At 45.0% G+C, this 22045-nt stretch overlaps 1 protein-coding gene across 1 annotated transcript; it reads left to right on the top strand.

Annotated features, from left to right (window-relative positions):
* Window positions 1-13588: 13588 nt before the first annotated feature.
* On the top strand, window positions 13589-20408 carry LOC134406578 (keratin, type I cytoskeletal 15-like). The gene is made up of 6 exons (XM_063138069.1): window positions 13589-14159; window positions 17779-17861; window positions 18177-18333; window positions 19144-19305; window positions 19686-19811; window positions 20157-20408. Exons 1-6 carry the CDS (start codon window positions 13659-13661, stop codon window positions 20379-20381), a joined length of 1254 nt encoding a protein of 417 aa, XP_062994139.1. The 5' UTR covers window positions 13589-13658; the 3' UTR covers window positions 20382-20408.
* Window positions 20409-22045: the final 1637 nt, after the last annotated feature.

Genomic DNA, 22045 nt, shown 5'->3' with positions numbered 1-22045 from the left:
CTGCAGAGGCCACCAGTGAGGGAGGAAGCAGCAGCCAGGCACCTCTCCACCGTGCCTGGGTCCAGCTCCAGCTGAGAGCCCCCTCCCTCCTGCTGTCACCTGTAACTGCTGAACTTTCCAACTAAGATTGTAGTGCCTGAATTTGCTTTCCTTTCCCCCCTCCTCCTCCTCCCTCCCAGTCCCCTTTCCTTTTGTGTCATGTCTTTTAGATTGTAAGCCTGTGGGCAGGGACTGTCAAGAAATACTTTTGTAAGACGCTGTGACAGCCTTTTTTGGCTGAATGGCGGCATAAAAATCCTTAAATAAATAAATAAATAAAATAAATAATAATGATGTCAACTCTGTTAATTTTTAAAAAATATTTTTTTAAAAAAGAAGAATGAACAATTATCAGCAATTGTTACAAAACATACATCATGCCAATTATATCAAACAAATTGGAGGAAGGTCTATAGGTCAAAATGCATCATTTAATAGGAATATCACCTCCAAATCATCCCCCACAAATTGCAGCAAACTACAGCCCTCCCCATACATACACTGCAAGCATGCATCCATCCATTCATAGTCAAATGACCAGGCATCATATTCAGACATCATCACATACACTGCCAACACACAGAATCACACACACACAGGATCACCTGTTCCAAAACACACTAAACAACCAGGCAGCCTCACCCATACACTCCCTGTTACACACACACACACACACACACACACACACACACACACCCCTTGGTCTTACCTCCTCCTTCTTCCCCCCCTTCTTTGGTGCTGTGGGGGTGCTGGAGGCCCAGGTGCTTCCGACGGGAAGTGGACGGAACACCACCCCCTGCCTCATGATGCCCTCATGCTGACAAGCAAGAGGGTATCATGAGGCAATGGGCAGGGCTCCATCTTGGCTCGCCATCCCAACTGGCTGGGACAGGCCCAGGCGCTTGTGACAGCGAGCAAACTGAGCCCCGCCCCTTGCCTCATGTCGCCCTCATACTGATGCAAGACAATGGAAGCCTGGGAACGCGAACAGTAGCCCCAGCCCCCATGTTTTGCTGGACATAACGGGGAAAATGGGGTTTTCCCCCCAGATCAGGTTTGCCCCCCTGATTCCAAACATGTCCAGGCAAAACCAGACGTATGGTCATCGTAACACTGGATTGACATTTTCATCAAGCTGTCCACCACAACCCCAAGATCTCTTTCTTGTTCGGTCGCCGCCAGCAAAAATGCCATTAGATTATACTTGAAGTTGGGGTTATTGAGGGGTATATTGAGGGGTATATTATATTTATAAACCCTTTTGGTCACTATACCAGTGAATTAGCAGAATAGCAGCGGTTCTTAACTATGAAAGTCAGCAAAGACCAAATTAACTTTAAGACAGAGTCTGTTTTGTTTGGTACAAAAATAAAGTATTTTACTGATAGAAAATAACACAGTTTATGGCAATACAAATTTACACCAACATACTCACACACTTGGTCATACACGTTACAGCAGGGCTCACAGCAGCAGAGAGAGAATATTTTAATCTGGTTACAAAGCTCCAAAACTCTCTTTATATACACTTCCCTGAACAAATGATGAAACCACTAATTGGCAATGGCAAGACAATTAGACTTTTGCATCATCCCAATAATTCAATAAAGTCCACCTGCAAACTTGACCTTTAAGCTGATTGACTGATGCTGAGTCTTCAGTTTCTTCCAGGTTTTGCAGGCTTGTACAAAAATATGGAAATCACAAAAACCAGTCCTAATTCAGGACTCCAACATTTTTGCCCTAACATGCATCATCTTACATTAGCTTACATTGAAACACATCTGCAATTTGGATGCCCACTCTCCCAGCTTGGAGAGATCCCTTTGGAGCTCTTCACAATCCCTTTGTGTTTTACCAACCTTAAATAATTTGTGGTTATCAGCAAACTTGGGCATTTCACTGCTCACTTCTAATTCCAGATAATTTATGAACAAGTTGAAAAGAATTGGTCCCAATGGGTACCCCACTATTTACTTCTCTCCGTCAGGGGAATTGACCATTTATTCCTACTCTCTGCTTTCTGTTCTTTAACCAGTTATTGATCCATAAGAAGACCTTTCCTCTTATTCTATGACTGCTAAGTTTATTCAGAAGGCTATGGTGGGGGACTTTATCAAAAAGCCTTTTTGTAGTCCAAATAAACAATGGAGCCTGCTTCCAGGTAAGTGAGTATAGGATTGCAACCTGAAATGCCCATTTTCTCAATCTATTATGTTTGTAGCCTGCACAAGAGGAAAAGGACAATGTGCCTGTTACCAAAAGCCTTTTGAAAGTCCAAGTAAATAATGTCCACTGGATCACCTCTGTCTACACATTTGTTGACACTGTCAAAGGATTCTACTATATTGAAGCCATTATAATGGGTTTACAAATTGCAGGCAGCTAGGCAGGGTGGACAAGCCAGCATTAGACGACCAGAAGATAAAGTTAGAAAAGACAAACAAAATGTAATATTAAGGTTGGAAGTTGTCAAACTTTTTTTCTTTCTAAACATGTATGGGATTGTGCCTTCACTGTGTCTTTACATTTAAGATGCAGGTTTTAAAATGGTGACTTGCACCAGCTAAGTTGGGAATGATAATTAACGGGATCATCAGAGCAAGCATGTGGGGAGGGGATTTAAACCTTTCTTCTCCTGCTGTGGTTCAGAGGGTAAAAAAAAATCTCCTTTGAAGTTAGTGTTTGCATTTGGAGAAGCTACCCCATTGGTGTCAATAGGACAGGGGGAATTTCTCCCAATGCAAACAACTAAGGTGACTATATTTTGGAAACCAAAAAAGAGGACAACACATCCGCCCCCCCCAAGGGGGCATGCCCACCAACATGTCCAGCCCCCAAGGGGGCATGCTCACCCAAAGATGGCCATGTATCAGCCATGCTTTTAAGCACATTCACATGCACCCCATTCACCCACTAAATAAATACACTCACACACTGCCAACATACACACACAAACACACACACTCTCTCAAAATCATCCACCCCTAAACACACATGTATAGTACATGTAATAGTAGTAGGAGGAGGAGGAGCAGCAGCAGCAGCACTGCTGGCATTTAATAAATGTTAATGATAAGGTGCAACATAAGGACAGCAATAAAAGAGATAATACTGCAAGCTATTTATATAGCCCATGCAACCAGGAATAAAATATTGTTTTCTGAGTGGGTGATTATACCAAACACTGATGTTAATGTAGCCTCTGCTCACCAATGCAAAAAGAAGAAGCAAGGCTAGCACAGCAGTGAATCGTTATAAAACACTATAAAAACCAAGATTTATTTATTTATTTAAATAAAGCTTCTCCCTGTTGCCATAGTTCTTTAACTTCCATAGCCAGTGGTGTATATTTTCCTCTCTTTTCTTCTTCCTTTTCTGCAACATTTTTGTTATTAGTTATTGCTATATCAATTAGGTACATGTGTTTTTCTTTTTTGTTTATGACTGTTATGTCTGGTTGGTGAAGAGGCTGCAGTCCTATATTCAATTATCTGGGAGTATTTATTGAAATTAATGGGACTTGTTTAAGTCATTTCTTTGGGCAGTTTTCTTTGGGAGATTGCTGTTCTCTGCACACTGAGGCAGTGCAAATTCAGGAGATATTTGGATAAAAGGAGGGAAAGATCCTTGTCTAACATTGCAATAAAGGTGGTATCAGATTATTAGCAAAAACTGGATTGTGATGTGGCTCAAGCATGTGCCCTTGTTAATTCTCAGATTGATAAATTGCAAGATCTCAGAGATCAGGAGGAAAATTTCCATAAAATTATGGCAGATGTAAAGATGTTTGAAGAAGAAAATTCGATCAAAATGCAAAATCAAGAAAAGAGAATGGCCTGTATTGCAAAACAATTTCAAAACTACGTTACTAAATTAAAAACAGCGGAAAGTATTGATCCAAAAACTGACCATGATTTTAGAATTAAAGTGTTCCTTCCTGTTGTTGATCCCACTATTAGTGAACTTCAGAGAAGATTTACAGACAATTGCAATGTTTTGAATGGGGTTAGTGCTTTCAGTCCCAAGTGCTGTTACTTCCTTGGTCCAGAAAAGCTCAGATCATTTGCAAGTCATTATAGCAGTAACATGGGTGGATTGGAAGCAGAACTCAGACTTTTCCCCAAAGTTCTAGAGCGGTATGAACGAGAAAGACAAATAAAAACTGACAGAGTGAACCAAGTGCTTACTCTTCTTGAAGAACTGAAACTATCTTTCAGTGAACTCCACAGACTGTGTGCCATAGCCATTACGATACCTCCAACACGTGCTGGATGTGAACGAACATTTTCATCTCAGCGGCAAATTAAGACATATCTGAGGAGCAGTATGGGTGATGAACGTCTCAGTAATATTGCTCTGCTAGCAATTGAAAAGAAACTGTCACAAGCCCTGGACCTTGAAACTGTTGTCAATCGTTTTGCAGGCGTGCATAAGAATCGGCGCATTCAGCTTCTTTAGATCTACATGCTTCTCTATTTCCTCTCAGTGAGTGACAATCTAATCAGCCGGCGATGGCTATAATTCAGATATACAACAACATACATTGGGTTTCCAAGGTGTACAGGGCCCACAGTTTGCTCTTACTTTCCTTAAACTAAGAGTCTACCTTCCTGATTCTACCTGCAATGGTTGAAAAGTAACTGTTACCTAAAGAAAGTGTTCTGTCTGTTTAACCTGTATGTCAGGGAAATGCTTATGTACCGACTACCTTGTTTGAAAGCCTTTTTCCTTACTGCAATTTGAATTTAGCTAATACATGCTATATTAAAAAAAAATCTAAATCAATATCTGATGTATTTCGAAATACTTGGTCAGGATGGCAGTTATAGTGTGAGATATACCATTATTTTTCTTCAGAGACTTTAACATGTGAGGCACAGCCCGCCCACCTAGAAATATACTTTGCCCCTGCTGTGCCACCCCCCTGAATTTTTTTTCTAGTGCCGACAATGAGCATTGGCTTTGAGGATTTGGAAGAACTGACCATATGACCGTACAGAGTCAAAACAACTCCCCGCTCCCCATAACATTTTTTAACACTCTAATGCTGTGACCCTGTGCATGCTTCCTTGGAAGTAAGCTTACTGGAGGCATGAAAAACATGATAGGATTGTGCTACAGCAGCTAGACTACATAAAATGCAATTCCCTGTCACAACACAAACCAAACTTTAGCCAAGTCAGGTGTTGTTTGGATTTTATTTTGGATACTCCATACTCATAGTGTCATCATACTGCTACCACTGAACAAATGAAGTAGTTGACAAGTGCAGAAAAATCTGGTACAACAAAAAAGCAAACTAGCATATAAAATACTATTACCCCGCAAACATTAGCCATAGAACAAAATGGACTAAAAGGCTTGCTGCAGACACTTCTCACTAGCACCTCTTTCAACTTCTGGTTTATCAATGAGAAATGAATCTAAAAATTTGTCACTGTGCCTCTGGTTCGTTAGCCATATTTATCCAAATATCTCCTGAATTTACACTGACTCAGTGCGCAGAGAACAGAAATCCCAATCAGGGACCAAAAGAAAACTATCCAAAGAAATGACAGAAATAAGTCTCATTGATTTCAATAAGAGGAAAATATACACCACTGGCTATGGAAATTAAAGAACTGTGGCAACAGGAAAAAGTCACAATTATTCCATTAGTCACATCTGTCACCAGCATCACATTATTATTATTATTATTATTATTATTATTATTATTCAGAAAACCGTCAGAAACTAGGCCTACTAAAATACATCCACACCAACATCCAGAAAGAAGTCATACTTGAAACATGTTCAATAGTAAGGAAATTTCTGAATCAGTAAAAGACAGCATGATTTGGCAAAGGCCATCATGTTCATCTAGAAAAACCACCATGAGCAAGAAAAGAGATGATGATTGTGAAGGAAGACTGAGTCAATCAGACTTTCCCAAGGGTTCGCTCAGGGGTTCTCCACTCCTGGGCTACCTCCCCCCAAGACCCCTCATTGTGGGACCGGCAGTTTCTGGAATAAAGACACTCAGGCACACTCGGCTGACCAAAGCAAAGTTTAATACATAGACACGACAATTAACAAGTAAGGCTTTGGTCTGAAATAGCCACAGAAGAATAAAAAAAGGTGGGGAATAAAGGGAGGGGAAAGGGAAGAGATGTGGTAGATTGGTAGCAGATATCACTCACCACAATTCCATCTAAAAAAGCATGCAACCACGCCACTAGGCCCCCCTACTCCCGGCCAAACTGTGGCGAGCTTTGTCTTAGAAAACCAGAGACTAAAACATAACAAAAAGCTAACTTCTCTTAAGCACCCTGGCTGGGTTGCTCCTGACGTCCTTCGCCCTCAGGCCGAAGACCTTCTGAAGCCTAATCCAATTAGCTCTTTTATCCCTCTATTCCCCTGCTGTACCACCCCTCCTCCCTAATGAGGGTGCTTGAACTTCTTCACACACTAGGTCCAATTAGCTCAACTAGGAGATAGCATACAGGTGCGAGGCCTCTAACTGACCTCGGGACTTCCGAGCAACTCCGGCTCCCGGAAAGGCCTCACTCCCACTTTCCCACCACATACCAAGCTGGGTCCTGGTGCCAGCCGAGTCATAAACACACCCACCAGATGCCAGCCATAAGCTACATCATCTAACCTTTATCTACCCATCCCCACTACGATTTACTACCTAACAAGAAAACTGGTATAATTCAAAGCTCACTGCACTTCACACTCCTTAGTCCTTCACAATGATGATGGTGAGAATAATAATAATGGCTACCCTCTAATTTTTTTAAAAGATTTTAAAGAAGTATGAACACTTATCAGCCATTGTTACAAAATATACATCATGCCAATTATAGCAAACAAATTGGAGAGGAAGGTCTATGGCTCAAAATGCATTATTTAATAGGAATATCACCTCCAAATCATCCCCCACAACTCACACACAGAAAACTACAGCCCTCCCCCACCACACACTGCAAACATGCACATGCAATCATTCATAGTTAAACACCCCATGCACCCCATTCAGACATAAATACACATTGCCAGCACAAGCGCAACCCCCCCTCACACACACACACCTTAGTCTTACCTGCTGCTGCTTCCCTTGCTGCTGTTTCTTCCTCCTCCTCCTATTTGTTTCTCCTCCTGGTGCTGCTGCTTGCTTCTTCTTGCTGCTGCTTCTTCTTCCTCCTCCTCCTCCTATTTGCTTCTCCTCATGCTGCTGCTGCTTCCCTTGCTGCTGTTACTTCTTCTTCCTCCTGCTCCTATTTGCTTCTCCTCCTTCTGCTGCTGCTTGCTTCTTCTTCCTGTTTCTTCTTCTTTCTTGTTCTTCCTTCTTCTCCTCCTCCTCCTCTTCCTCAGCCGGCGATCGCACCAGCCCAGGAGGAGAGGGCTAGATCGCGCTGGGGGGGAGGGACTGGAGGACAGAACATGTCCTCTGCCCCCCCCAGCCAATTTTGCCCTTTTCCTGTGCTGGGGGGAGGCGGGGACTGCTGCACGCGTTCCCAGAAGTCTGTGAACGCGTGTACCAGCCCCAGCCCCAGCATCACTCTAGGCTTCAGCTGGGCGAGCGTGATCACGCCTGTCCAGCAGAAGCCTAGAGCGGCTCTGGGAGGTCTGCTGTTTTGTGGCCAGCCGCCCAGCACAGAGAGCGAACTGAGCCCCGCCCCTTACATCTCGGCACCTTGATGCTCAAGCATCAGGGTGACGAGAGGTAAGGGGTGAGGCTCCGTGTTTGCTCCCTGTCCCTGGCGGCTGCGCCAGGTCCAGCCGCCTGATGCAGGGAGCAAACTGAGTTGCCTAGATCGGCGCTGGTGGGCGGGGGCTGGGAGAAGTGTTCCCGGAAGTCCAGAATGCATCTTCCAGCTCCTCCCCCCAGCACCAATGCAGGCCTTCTTCTGCACGCTGGCGCGATTGCGCCAGTGCAACAGAACAGCTAGATCAGCCCTGGGGGGAGGTGGGGGCTTGGAGACACCATCCTGTAAGTCCCGGGACATATCCTCCTCCTCCTCCCACAGGGCCAAATTCAGCCTTCTGTTGTGCTGTCACAATTGCGCCAGTGCAGCAGAAGTGCTAAATCTCCCCTTTGGGGAGGCAGGGGCTGGGATACACATTCCTGGAAGTCAGGGAATGCATCTTACAGCCCTTTCCCCCGGTGAATTGGGGGCCAGTCCCGGTTGTCCCAGAGACCTCCATTTTTCCAGAGGTCTCCGGGGTTTCCCGGTGCATCTGGTCACCCTAAAAGAGCCCCCTGACTTGGATTCCCCCCTTCCCTGCACAGGAGTTCTGGGCTTTTATTTCCTTGGAGAAAATAAATTTAAATACAGCCAAGAACTCATATGCAGGGAAGATGGTGGTGGGGGAATCCAAGTCAGAGGGTTCTTGGATTTTTATTTCCTTAGAAAAAATACAGACCAGAACTCATGTAAGGTGAGGGTTGGGAAATGGAAAGCTAAGTTAGAACCAGGGTTTCTAGGATTTATTTATTTACAGCTCCACAGTGAAAGTGCGGGGGGAGCCAAGTCAGGGGTATTGGAGTTTTTCCTTGAGGGGGGGAGGAAATTACAGACCTTCTGGGAAGGCAGGAAGCCAATACGGTTGTCGTCATCATCAGCAGATTCTTGACTGCTGCCTCAATTCATGGCTGTGCTGGAAAGGCTTGCTGGGCACATTTCTTCAACAGGCCTGGGTTGAAGTGTGGGGGTGCTTAGGGCATGCCTTTCAGAAATGCAGAAACACATGCTCTAATCACCCTGATGCTTCCATCAGGAGGATTTCTTGGTGAACATCATAACATCGACCAAAAAAGAACCCCAGATAGAAGTGTTGGCGGGGCTTAGGGCACACATCTTGGAAATGCAGAAACGTACGCTCTAAACACCCCTCCAATGCTTCCATCCAGGTTTTTCTTGGTGAACATCATAGCATCGACCAAGAAGAACCCCGGATGGAAGTGTAGGCGGGGCTTAGGGCACGTGTTTTGGAAATGCAGAAATGTGTTGTCTAAGCCCCACCCATGCTTCCATCCAGGATTCTTCTTGGCTGTAGCTATGCCAGTGGCTAAGAAAAGGCCCAAATGGTTCTGTGGGAGAAGCTTGCAGGGTACGTTTCCCCAGAAAAAAACTAAAAAACCCAAGGATTTCCCCCTAGACCTCGTTTGCCCCCCCCCCCCCATATCTGGACATGTCTGAGCCAAACCGGATGTAAGGTCACCTTAAAATAACTTTAGAGGAGGAATTTTCTTTAAGTCTGCAGCAGCAGAAGAAATGGAAAAATCCTTCCTAAATGTCTCCGGAGATCTCGTCAATCTATCAGTTCCTCCCCCCCCCCGCAGCGGGTTTCCATTTTTAAAAAACAACAACTGCACCTTAAATACAAATTAGTATTGTCTAGTAACCCTGAGCAGTTATTCTGATGAAGCCTCACCATAGCTGTACCTTTCTATAGAACTGGGGCCTTTGTTAGCCATTTGCAGGCCAGTCACCCACTTCCCTCAGTTCAGACTTCATCAAACCAACCCAGGAGACACACACAACCCTTCTCCGAATTAGTCAAATCCATGGACAGTTCCAAGATGGAAATCAAAAACAAGGGGAGAAAAGCACCCAAAGCGGTGAAAGGAAGGGAGAAACAAATTCTCCGGATTCTGAACTTTTTATTTGTAGATTGAAGAGCCCAACGCATTTCGGCCTGTATCTTTTCAAGGCCTCCTTCAGCGGTTGTAGGAAGATGTCTACAAAAATCTTATCAACAGAATACCTTTTCACCATTAAGAATTTGCCTAATTAGAATAGGATCAAAGTTATGTGCTCTTGGTTCATTCTGGGGACTGGCATCCCTCCGCAATTGCACCTGGCCTTGCTTTCTGACTAGTGCACAGTGGTGTCTAGCTATTCTTAGGGTGTATGAAACAATGTTGCAAGGTGGCTCGCATGGTATGTCCTTGAGTTATCAGTACACAAAGTCTTAATTGTACCTCTCAGACATTTGGGGGGAGTAAACGTTTTCTCTCTCCCCCCCCCCCCGTGTCTGTATGGTTATGCCCCAGTTGTATGACTTTCCTGCCCTGTTCTCCCCCCCCCCCCGGGTCTGTGTGACACCTTTCCTGCCATCCCCCCACTCCCCAGTTTCTGAACAATGTCCCATTTCTCTCCCACCACGAGAAAATAAATGTATTTCCCCAGTTACTGATTCCAAAGGCAATTGTTTAAAGATTATTGAATAACTGGGGTGCTTTGCATCACCCACTGTTCCTTCGCCATCTCCTTCGCCCTGTAGGGACAGCAAGAAACACGCCAGCCCCCGCAATAGGCATCTCTGCTGCCGCCAGCAAACAAGTGAGTGGCATTGCGCGGATTCCTCCCAAGGGCCCGCTCGGGAGGAAGAACGGAATTCGAGTTGTCTGTTTTTTCTTTCCCTCAATCCAGCGGTAGTACAGTTCAGATGGACGAGTTAAGATGGACAAGTTAAGATGGAGGAAGAAGCCGGAGGAAAAGATTTGAATTAGCAATTAAAAACACCTGCTGGAGACAAAACACAACCCTTTCTTTCATCATCAATACCACCCCTTGAAAACACACCCACAGAGCATTGGATTCAAAACTATTGATGAAAATACATGTTGCAGTTTGAACTTTTGCATGACCGAAAGAACCGGACTTTCAGCGCACAAAAATACGTTGCTAAGGGGGGGGGGGTGGACACAACTGCAATCACAGCAGGACATGGTTGGCGTCATAGGAGTCCTTCACCCTGACAACAGACTATAACATTGCGTCATGTGTGTCCTTTACAAGCAATTCGCCGCGACAGCAGACTATAGTATGACAAAATTCATAGATCTGGCAAGATGTGAACAACTATCAATCATTTCCCTGGCAAGTCTGCTGATGTTGCATGGCAAAAAGCCAAGCTCCACTTGAGACAGATTTTCCAAACCCGGAGATATGGTCTCTTATGTTGCTGTGAAGTTGCAAGTGCCAGTTCAGATCCTTAAGGTGTGGACTGAAAGGAGAATCTGAATATAGGTTTTAGTTCCCAGAACAGAAAAGTACTGATGTATGGGATGACTCTGGACCAGCAAGAGCCCTCAATGCTAAACCCCTGCTACTACAATTGAAACCTGAAAGCACCCCTGTGTCCTTGCGTCAGTATCCCTTGAAGTTAGAAGCGAGAAGGGGACTACAGCTCCTTATAGATCGCTTCTTAAGGAATGGTGGATAAAGAAGACTACCTCTCCCTACAACACACCTCTGATAGCGGTACCCAAGCCTACCCCACCTGGCCAGGTACCCCAATGGAGAGCTGTTCAGGACTTAAGAATGGTCAACAGTCAAATAATAGGTAGCATAACCACCTCCATTTTTTAAAGGAAGCTGTATAGTATCCATTATACACCAGGCGAAATGTCATGTACCGAGGGCGTCTTCAAGGGTGTTTTCTGCGAGGGCGTCTTCAAGGGTGTCTCCTGTGTAACTGTCTTATCTATCCAAAACAATAGCTTCATGGCTCCAGGCAGAAAGTTAACTTGAAGCAACTTACTGTTACAAAGGGAATGTTTTGCAGAAGATAAGGGGGCTCTGGTGTTACATTCTGATTGGTTAATATTGCTGTGGGGCACTGCCCCTTTCAGGCTTGAAAAGCCCTGCTGAATTTCCAATTCTTTGTCTGACTGTTGTTTTCAAGACTCTCAGATCTTGATTATAATCAATAAAGCGCTTTTGGACCCTCTGTCGCTGGAAGTGTGGTGTTGTTCTTGGGGGCTGAATTGGATCTCATCCCTAAGGGCAAGAACTTGTCTAACAGTACCACCTTTCCCCTTCTGCTGGGTGGAACTGCAACTGTCCATAGGATGAAAAGTCAAAGATCCTTTGCTCTGTCAGCAAACTTGACTAATTCACCGCTGACTAATAAAAAACTCCCTTCTTCTTTTTCTTCTGTTCCTTTTCTTTTCTCTTTTTTGTCACCCGCTCTATCAAATGCAAACAATGTCCTTTTTTTTCTTCAACACCTGAAGGGCACTTTCTGTTAGGGGTGTGCACGGACCCCCCACTCTGCCCCGCGGGCCGATCCAAAAATTTCGGATCAGCCCACTCCGCTCTGTGCCGCTCCGCCCACACTCCGCTCCTCTTCACCGCGGAGTTCCAGCTCCGAATCGGAGCTCCTCAGTGGAGGGGAGTGGCGCCAGGTAAGGCCGGGAGAGGAGGGCGGGGGGGTTACCGGGCCCTGCCGCCGTCGCCACCTGTGCGGTGATGGCGGCAGATCCCGGTAAGGGACCAAGGGGGAGGGGAGCCTTACCTGCGTCCGTCCGCAGTCCGTCGGCTTCTTCAATTGAGCCCGTGGTTCAACCAGGAAGTCTGGGCCGTGTGGCCTAGACTTCCTGGTTGAACCACGGGCTCAATTGAAGAAGCCAACGGACCATGGATGGACGCAGGTAAGGGAGAGGAGGGGTTTTTTTACCAGCACGCATGGGCGACAGCGACAGCGGCAGGGCCCGGTAAACCCCACTTACCTTTCCGGCGGAGCTCCAGATCGAGGCGAAGGATCTGCCTTCGCCACGCTCCGCCGGCCCCCCAATCCTCTTCGCCTCCGCCTTTAGGGCAGGCGAAGCCCCCCGCTCCGCTTCTAATTTGCCGGTCCGATTAGAATCGGAGCACATCCCTACTTTCTGTCATAAGGAGAAAGCATTTCAGCTTCTCAAAAACGCACAAATCTTACAATAAATTTCAGGGATTAACATATTTTTAAAAGTAGATACTGGGACTTATGCACACTTGGATGCCCAACCTTCTGAATCCTAAACTTGTTCAGCTAAAGTCACTTTTTATTGCATGCTCAAAAGCAATTTTTCAGCACACATATGGGTAAGTAATTAATTTCAATGGGACTTACTCGTAGGTACATCTGCCTAAAATTGCAGGCTTTTACTCTTTTTACATGCTCAAAGGCAACACACACACACACACACCCCACACACGAATTTCCCTGCAGACTTGGAACAAGAAGTGGATGCCATGCAAGCACAGGAACATCTCCCACATCTAAAAAAAACCCTCCGGCACGCTACCCAACGTCAGGTCTTGGATGCATGAACAGAGATCTTAGGGGCTCTCCGAATCATGCCACTAGCAGGGAACAGTCCATATAGACCCAGAAGGATGCTGGCATTGGTTTGCTTTTCACTATACTGTATGCCCTTGGTTCTCTGATTCAAGGTGAACCTTCTAGTGGGGATGCAGCAACACACTTGCGCAAGTGTGTATGGGGGTGAGGAGGGTAGGCGTAAGAGCGCCAGACTACCAAACTGGATTTGGTGGGCATGTGACTGGAACTGGAGCTAGGCAATACCATGCCAATGATGGAAGAGAGGTGAAAGGAGGGAATGCTCTAAAACCGCCTCCCCTAATCTGGCACCCTCCAGACATTTCCAGGCAAGCACATTGTTTTTCATAGCCACACCTATGAGGGCGTATTTTGGCAAGGTGTGCTCTTTAGCAGTGGAACAGAACACGCCCTGTGAGAAGTATAAATGGAACCAGGCCATATTACGAAGAGCAGCCTTTTCACGCTCAACCAAGCCGAGTAACAGTCTTGCACCTGGACTTCCATTCACTGCTCCCACCATGACTTCAGCCTATTACCAGAATTCCTCTTCTTCTTATGGTGGTGGCTTGGGTGTTGGGGGTGGCGGCCGTATCTCTGCCTCTTCTGCTAGGTTAGTATCTTCTGGAGGAGGACTCGGAGGTTATGGATGTGGGATGGGAAGTGGCTTAGGAGGCGGCTACGGCACGGCATTGGTTTCTGGTGGAGGTGGCGGCTTTGGTAGTTGCTTCGGTGGTGGCGTTGGAGGAGGCTTCAGTGGTGGTGCTGGAGGAAACTTTGGGAGTTATTTCGACTTTGCGGCTGGGGGCGGTGATGGAGGCCTTCTTGGTGGAAATGAGAAGACTACCATGCAAAATCTCAATGACCGTCTAGCGAGCTACCTGGATAAGGTGCAAGCCTTGGAGGAGGCAAATTCTGACCTGGAGATCAAGATCCGGGACTGGTACCAGAAGCAGGCTCCTACCTCCCCAGAAAGGGACTACAGCCATTATTTTAAAACCATTGAGGACCTCCGTGACAAGGTAAAGACTATTCAGAAGGGCTTGTGCTGATGATGGGAGTTCCCTTTCTGAAACCTACATCTCAGTGCATGCTTATATTATTATTTTACGTGGCAAATTTAATCTTCATGTGTCATATTTATTTATTGTTTCTGGTGCTTCTCCCTCATCTCCCTCATACTCCCTCATACTCCCTCATTGTACAGGCACGATTAGATATAGTGTCATTGCAAATACAGCATTCTGGAAATAAGTCATTTTTTTTAAAAGCAGTTCAAATAGAAAGCAAAATAAATATAATCCAATTCCCCCCTCTCTCTTTTTAAAAACAATGGATTTAAGAAATAATGTAACAAAACAGCAAGGTGATTACAAGTCATTAAAATGAAATCCAATCTAATATGATTACGCTGTTTGTGCCATAGAGAAGCAAACAAGTAGAAACAGCAACTGTCATTCATTGTGGCAGAGCTGTGTGATGCTAAGAGCCGAATTAGATGAGATGCCATTCACGCAATTAGCAATAGTGTGGACATCTTTTAAAAAAGTAAATAGCAGATGGGCCTGGGGGCGAGCCAGCGGGGGGGGGCAAAGGGTTAAAGCCCCCTCCACCCCACCCACCCAGGGTCTTGATCAAGATCAGGGACCCATGCTTGCTATTTTTTTTATACTAAATATATATAGCTAAATTCACACGATTGAGTGATGTCTCACCTAGTTCAGGCCTAACTTTGTGATTCACCTTTAAGTTAAATACCTCTATGTCGGAAAATTGGTACCTCCATGCTAGGAAAAACTTCAGCTGAGATCTTAGTGATATAGGGCGGGATATAAATATTTTAAATAAATAAATAAATAAATAAATAAATTCTGCCTGCCAGACGGCTGTTAAAAAGAACAAGAGCAGAGCCTGTAAAGCAGTTGGCAACCCTATTCAGTGAACCTATAGTTGCAATCTGAGATACATCTACCATCCTATGCCATAGACTGTGTGTGTGTGTGTGTGGGTTTGAGAGAGAGAGAGGGAGGGGGGGAGAGAGAGAGAGTATTCAGTCTTAGTTTAAGCCATTGACCTGGAAGTGCTTATCTTTAATTCTAGATTGGGAGGGAGGGAGAGAGGGGCAGACTGTGGTTACTCAGAAATGAAGGAAAGCCGTTCTGTATATGTTCAGGGGCACTCAATTACTACTTCACAAAATGCAAGGCATCAGGAACTAGTTCCAGAAATGTAGGGCTGATTTGCACATACATGCATGTGCGAATTATTATTATTATTATTATTTATTTATTTATATAGCACCATCTATGTACATGGTGCTGTACACCCACATGCTGTCTTCCATGCTTTCCTTAATGATAAACTCCACTAAGAGCAATGCAAAATAAAACGAGGGCATCTTAAATGCCTCGTCCCAATTGATTTCATTGGGCATGCCAGAATTTTGCTGGATGGTGTGAACAAGGTCACTCCCTGAGCTGGTTAAAATGTAATGTGAAATGGGGGTTCCACACGTTTCAGTCAGTGGACACGTTTGGAATTTTGAGAGTGTCATGGGTACTCTCACAAATTGGCATCCACGAGGGGTTTATTCCTTCACAAAATGGCTGCTATGGTGGGTGTGGCCCATTACAAATCACCCATTTCCTAGAAAGCAAATTGGTGAGACTAAAAGAAAAGAATTTAAGAACAAGGCAACCGTTGGGTCTGAGCTCCAGAACACAAAGCCACTCTTTCGGACCCAAACAGAGATGGTGCTGGAGGGCATCCCTGCACTTTGAGCATACCAGACTCAATGTTAAACAAAATGTTTTTTTAAAAAAACATCTTAAGAAATGCTTTAGGGTGGATTCCTGCAGTGAGCAGGGGGTTGGACTCGATGGCCTTGTAGGCCCCTTCCAACTCTGCTATTCTATGATTCTATGAAATAAAATTAAAATCAGGAGGGGCAGGGAACCTGGCAGGTGTCTAAAAGGTGTCGGCAGGCAGATTCGTGCCCAGAGGTACCACACTGGAGACCACAACATCAAATCATAGTTTAGCATCATGGGGAAAGGGCCCAGGAAAGCCTCAGGCTCCCAGGCTCCCCCTCCCACTGGTACAGCTGCAAGGCAACGCATGGAAGCTAGTGCTTCCGGTTTAAATTAAATTCATTTTGCCAGCAAGCTGTGGTTAATCTTAACTATGTTTTGGCCTTAGCTACACCTAAGGTTTATCCCGGGATCGTCCCGGGGTCATCCTTGCCTGTTCCCAGGATCCCCTGTGTGTCATTTACATGAACAGGGATGACCCCGGGATGATCCCAGGATAAACCTTAGGTCTAGCTGAGGCCCCTGTTGAAACAAGCCAACTTCAAACCATAACCTAAGAAACTGGTTTGTTTCCACAAACCATAGTTATGATTAACCGCAGTTTCTTAGGGTCAGACATAAAGTGAAACCATGGTTAAATCTGAAGCAGAAACGTACCACCTCCTCCTTGCAGGTATGCCGGAGTAGGAGAGGGGAGGGGAAGCGCATGAGACTAGAGCTTGCTGAGGCTCATCCCTGTAATGTGAAATTATGGTTTAGCTCTCCCACTGATTCCATACTGACTGGAGCAGAGCACATTAAACCACTGTCTTTCAGGTCTAAGTCCAGCAGTCAGCTGACCGGATCACAGCCATAATTAACTTTGCTAGCATACAAGTTGTGACCAGGTACATTCAAAGCAAGATTTTTTTTAAAAAATTTTTTTTGAAAAAGTTTGCATTTTAGATACAACATTTAAACACTGCACTTGCATTAATTAAGCTAGGGTGACCATATGCAAAGGAGGACAGGGCTCCTGTATCTTTAACAGTTGCATAGAAAAGGGAATTTCAGTAGGTGTCATTGGTATATATGGAGAACCTGGTGAAATTCCCTCTTCATCACAACAGTTAAAGCTGCAGGAGCTATACTAGAGTGACCAGATTTAAAAGAGGGCAGGGCACCTGCAGCTTTAACTGGTGTGATGAAGAGGAAATTTCACCAGGTTCCCCATATATACAAATGCCACCTGCTGAAATTTCCTTTTCAATACAACTGTTAAAGATACAGGAGCCCTGTCCTCCTTTGCATATGGTCACCCTAATTAAGCAGTAGTGCTATATAAGGGTCCTTGGAGATTTCAATAATCCCATTTCTAGAAGCAGGAGTCGTAGCAGAATAAATGACTAGAAGTGATGTTAAGAAGTCTTCCAATCAATTCTCCTGCTTTAAAGATTAAATCCTGCTAGATTAATCCAACCAAACACTTTTCTGCTGTGCAGAAGTGAATTTGCTGTTTTCAATCTCATAGTTTTTCACAAGACCCTCATAGTTTTTCACAAGACCCTAAAACTTGCACCTGGCCAGTAAACACATTAGGTTGACTAATTTCTCCTCAGAAAAATCCTGCATAATTGAGGAAAACTGTACAATTTAATTTTGGACCCATTAATCTCCTACCCTCTTGTTGTGTACTCAGAAATGCTAGTCTTGACCACTAGAGATGTGCCTTAAACTCAGCATTGTTTCCATCTCTGGCTTCCATTAAAATAACAAATACCTCCTCGGTTAATGAAGCTTTTTTTGCCAATACTCATCAGTCATTCTTGCCATTTCTGTCCCTCTTTGGTAGATTCGTGGCACGACCATTGACAATTCGAGGGTCATATTGGAGATTGACAATGCGAGACTAGCTGCTGATGACTTCAGGCTGAAGTAAGTTTATGGTCTCTTTTGTTTTCCAGTCTGCAAAGCCTACTTTTGGAGGAAGGGAGAAAATAATGAAGGAAAAAGGACAGGAGGGGAGAGGAGAGAAAGTAGAAACTGGAACAGTTTGGTGGAGGATATGTTTAAAGTGTCAACTGAAGAAAAGCTGTCTGGAGGGTGGAGTGAAGCAAGACTGAAAGCCAGCTCCGCAAAAGCACATCTCCAGAAATATAGGTGGCAGAATTTATGAAAGACTACTTAGCTATGAAGTATTTTCACCACCACCCAGTCTAAGTTCCAGACTTCTTTCTTTAACACCGACAGATATGAGAATGAGCTCCTCCTCTACCAGAGTGCTGAGGCCGACATCAATGGTCTGCGCAGAGCCCTGGAAGAACTTACCCTGTCTTCATCTGACCTGCAGAGGGAGATTGAATCTCTGGAAGACGAGCTGACCGACCTCAACAAGAACCACGAGGAGGTGAGTGAAGGAAGAAGGTGGGCAGAAAACCCCAGACACATTTAGAATTCAATTTGGGTTCCCCATTATGAGGACTCCAATACATGCACCCTCTTTTTATTATGGGCTCAAGTAGAATAGGTGCATGAACAATAGACAACTGCTCCTAAAAAACACACCTATGTAAGTAATTTCTGTGAACCTCCCAGAGAGTTTCTGCTATTGGGTGGTATAGAAATGAAATGAAATAAGTAAATAAAATACATATTCAGAAGTCCACAAATACAGTCAATGGATCACCAATGGCAACCCCAAAATTTAGCATTAGCAACTAACAGGAAAATATTCTGTATATTCCATTACAGGGATATAAGGTTTTTTAGGTTGAGCTGCAAGCAGGACAGCAGGTGAGTGGTCTTTCTAAACGATGGTAGGCTATACTTTGTGACAATACGCAGCATAACTGCTGTGGCTCAGGGTTGCTATAAACTCACTCTCCCTTTCACACACACAAACACACACACACACACACACAGCAACCATTCTTTCCCTGGGGGAAAAAACCTTCACTGGGCTTTGGGTACAATTACTTTCCCTCTGTGGAGCTAGATGTGAGAAAGCCAGGCCTTGCTGGCTATCAGAAATTATAGTTGGCTACCAAGCCCAGCCTGCCTCAAATGCACAATGTCATTTGCTTTTGTTACTGTGAAAGATGTTGCCTACACTCAACATCAAGGCTTTCAAGAACTGCTTACAGATAGCTGAAAAGATGCAATACATTGCCATTTGAGGAAATCCTTAAGCTGTTGTCTCAATTCTTGTCCCATCAAGTTAATGAAAGAGTTCAGTACGCAGCTGACCGGACAGGTCAATGTCGAGATGGACGCCGCGCCTGGAGTTGACCTCACCAAAGTTTTGACTGACATGAGAGAACAATACGAACAACTGGCTGACAAGAATCGCAGAGATGCTGAAGCCCGGTTCCTTACCCAGGTAGGCTCTGCTTTCCCAATGATCAGGTTTGTTTCCCTGATAGCATAGCTACTGATTTATACTGGCTTTATATCACGTTGACTGTCACAAGTGCCTCCAAAGTAATCGAATGAGAAATTAGATTCCTCCTCCCTCCTCCTCACAGGAGTCCAGATGGTCCTGTAAAAGTGGGGGTGGGGCACTATTAAAGCTGCCATCCCAAACTGCAATACCTGGAATTAAGTAGACATCCACAGGATTGCACTGTCAGTCTGTAATGTATCAATGCCCCAGTGGGACCCGTTAAGTATTCCTGATGTGATTTCTTTCCTTTTCATACTAAACTTCTGAGACATTTCCCAGCCAACATGTCCCTTGCTTTTTGATCCTCCTTCCTCCAGACTGAAGAATTGAACCGCGAAGTTGCCACCCACACCGAACAGATACAGACCAGCAAGAGCGAGATTTCAGAACTGAGGCGCACAGTACAGGATTTGGAGATTGAGTTGCAGTCACAGCTTAGCATGGTAAGTTGCTGCGTCCTTGAATGAAACAGATGGACACATGAAGACATAAGGATTGCCATGCTAGGGTGAGTGCAATTACACCACAAGTTTAAAATACATCTATCAAACATGGCCACCCAAATGTCTTGGAAATGTTGGGCAAGATGGAAATACCAATCCAACCACACCATTTTTAGTTGTTAGTATGAGTAACCACACTTTCATGAGGGCTGTTAGAACAAGTTGCTTTAAAAATCAGAAAACTAATTCTCCACATTCTGATCGAGGTTATATTCCATAATTGTCATCACATGTAGCCATTCAGATTCCTAGATCCTTTGATTTTTTTCCCCCCTCCCCAACTAGAAAGCTGGCTTGGAATCCAACTTGGCAGAGACAGAAGGACGTTATTGTGCTCAGCTGGCTCAAATCCAGAACTTGATCTCTGGCGTGGAAGAGCAGTTGGCCGAGCTGAGGGCCGACATGGAGCGCCAGAACCATGAATACAAGATGCTCATGGACATCAAGACACGCTTGGAACAGGAAATCGCCACCTACCGCAACCTGTTGGAGGGTCAGGACTCAAAGTAAGCAAACTGGGCAATAAAACTGGATCAGCCAAAGAAAAGACATTCTGAAGGCCTCATAACCCATTGGGTCTTTTAGGTGTGCATCTAAGATCTATTTTGTTGTACACCTTTAAGTGTAACCCTTACTCTACCTCATTGTAGAACTTTAGTGAAATGAGTGCTACATTATTTAGAATGACAGAATTGGAAGGTCAGCTATCCCAACAGCCAGCCGTAGCTCAAAGCATCCACCCTGTTGTTGTGCCTGAGGCAAAACGACTAAGGAAGAATCACTAAAGACAGAAGCTCCCTTGGATAAGTCAGTCCATGGTTCCATCGCAGCGTTGTTAACTGTTCCTTCATTTTTACTTTGTTACAGGCTGTCAGGATGGTCTCCAAAAGACGGTAAGGGGAAGACTCCAGTTGAACTTTAAATATATCTTGGATGCAGGATCTGCCTTCTGCAAGAGATAGGGACCTTCCGTGAGAGGAAGAACTCCACTTGCAGAAAGTGCCTCCTCCCAATGCCAACGGACCCCTCCTTCCCTGCAGAACGACCCCACGCCATTCAGCAGGGACCCCTTGACTCTGCGTGGAGCATTTTCGAGGGGCTGGAGGGGTGGGGAAATCCACTTCTACCAGTGCACTTGATCCAGCGTAAATCTATTTCTGAAGTGGCTCTGCAGAGGCTTTTTGTTGGAAATAAGGGGTGGGATCCAAATTAAGTCATGCTTAGAGTAAACCCATTGAAATCAATGGAGGTTAAGTAGGTATGACAAAGTCTGGATCCAGCCCATGACCCTAATGGCAAAAGCACGACTTACAAATTTGACCTTTGTGTCAGGAAAGTTAATTATACTGCACAGCCTAAGGAGGAGCTATACTTCAGCAGTCTAACACATGCTTTGCATATGTCACAGGTTCAATCCCAGGCATCTCTCCTCAAAAGTGGTGGGGCTGGCAAAGACCCCCGGCTGACCTAGTGGAGCACTGGGCTTGGGGCCTTTTGTCAGTCCATGCGGGCAACATTGGCTTGGCTGTATTGAAGATACACTCTGCTGCTAAATGTTCTTTTTTTCTTTTAAATTAGCAGATTTGGAGTGGGGGTGGGATCAGGATTGGGAGAACCAGTCAGAAGCCTAAAGAGCTTTTGCACCTGGGTTAGCTCCTTTAGAATCGAGACTGGTTCTGACTGAAACCCAGAGTGGATTCACCACTCCACAGACATTGGAGCTACCGGCCTCCACTGGGGATTTGCGGCAGGGGTGGGGTTCAGAAAACACGGGCTCCTGTTTGCAGGTGGGTTTGCGAATGGGGCCGTTGACTTGAGAACTGAAATGACATCCTCCTACCTCCCTAGATTGGGGCTATGATGCATGGGGAAAGGAGGGCAGCTTCCCCCTTTGGGCTACAATCCTGACAAAAAATGGCCGCCTTCCCAAGTTGCAATTTGTTGAGGGAGGGAAGCTGTCACTGGCATTCTGCTCTGTAAGCCTTCTGCTCTGCTTGTTTCTGCTCCCTTCTGCTCCGTAAGCCTTCTGCTCTGCTTGTTTCTCAAGAAAGCTGTCCAGGGTCTTTTCAAATCCACAAAAGATACTCCTCATCCCCTTGAAACGTCATTAGTTTGGGAGATGTCAACTGCGGAGCTTTACTTCCTGAATTAAAATGGTGAATAATATGTTATGC

Source organism: Elgaria multicarinata, chromosome 11 (assembly GCF_023053635.1).
Source record: "Elgaria multicarinata webbii isolate HBS135686 ecotype San Diego chromosome 11, rElgMul1.1.pri, whole genome shotgun sequence".
NCBI lineage: Eukaryota > Metazoa > Chordata > Lepidosauria > Squamata > Anguidae > Elgaria > Elgaria multicarinata.
This window is presented reverse-complemented; position numbering and strand designations above follow the sequence as displayed.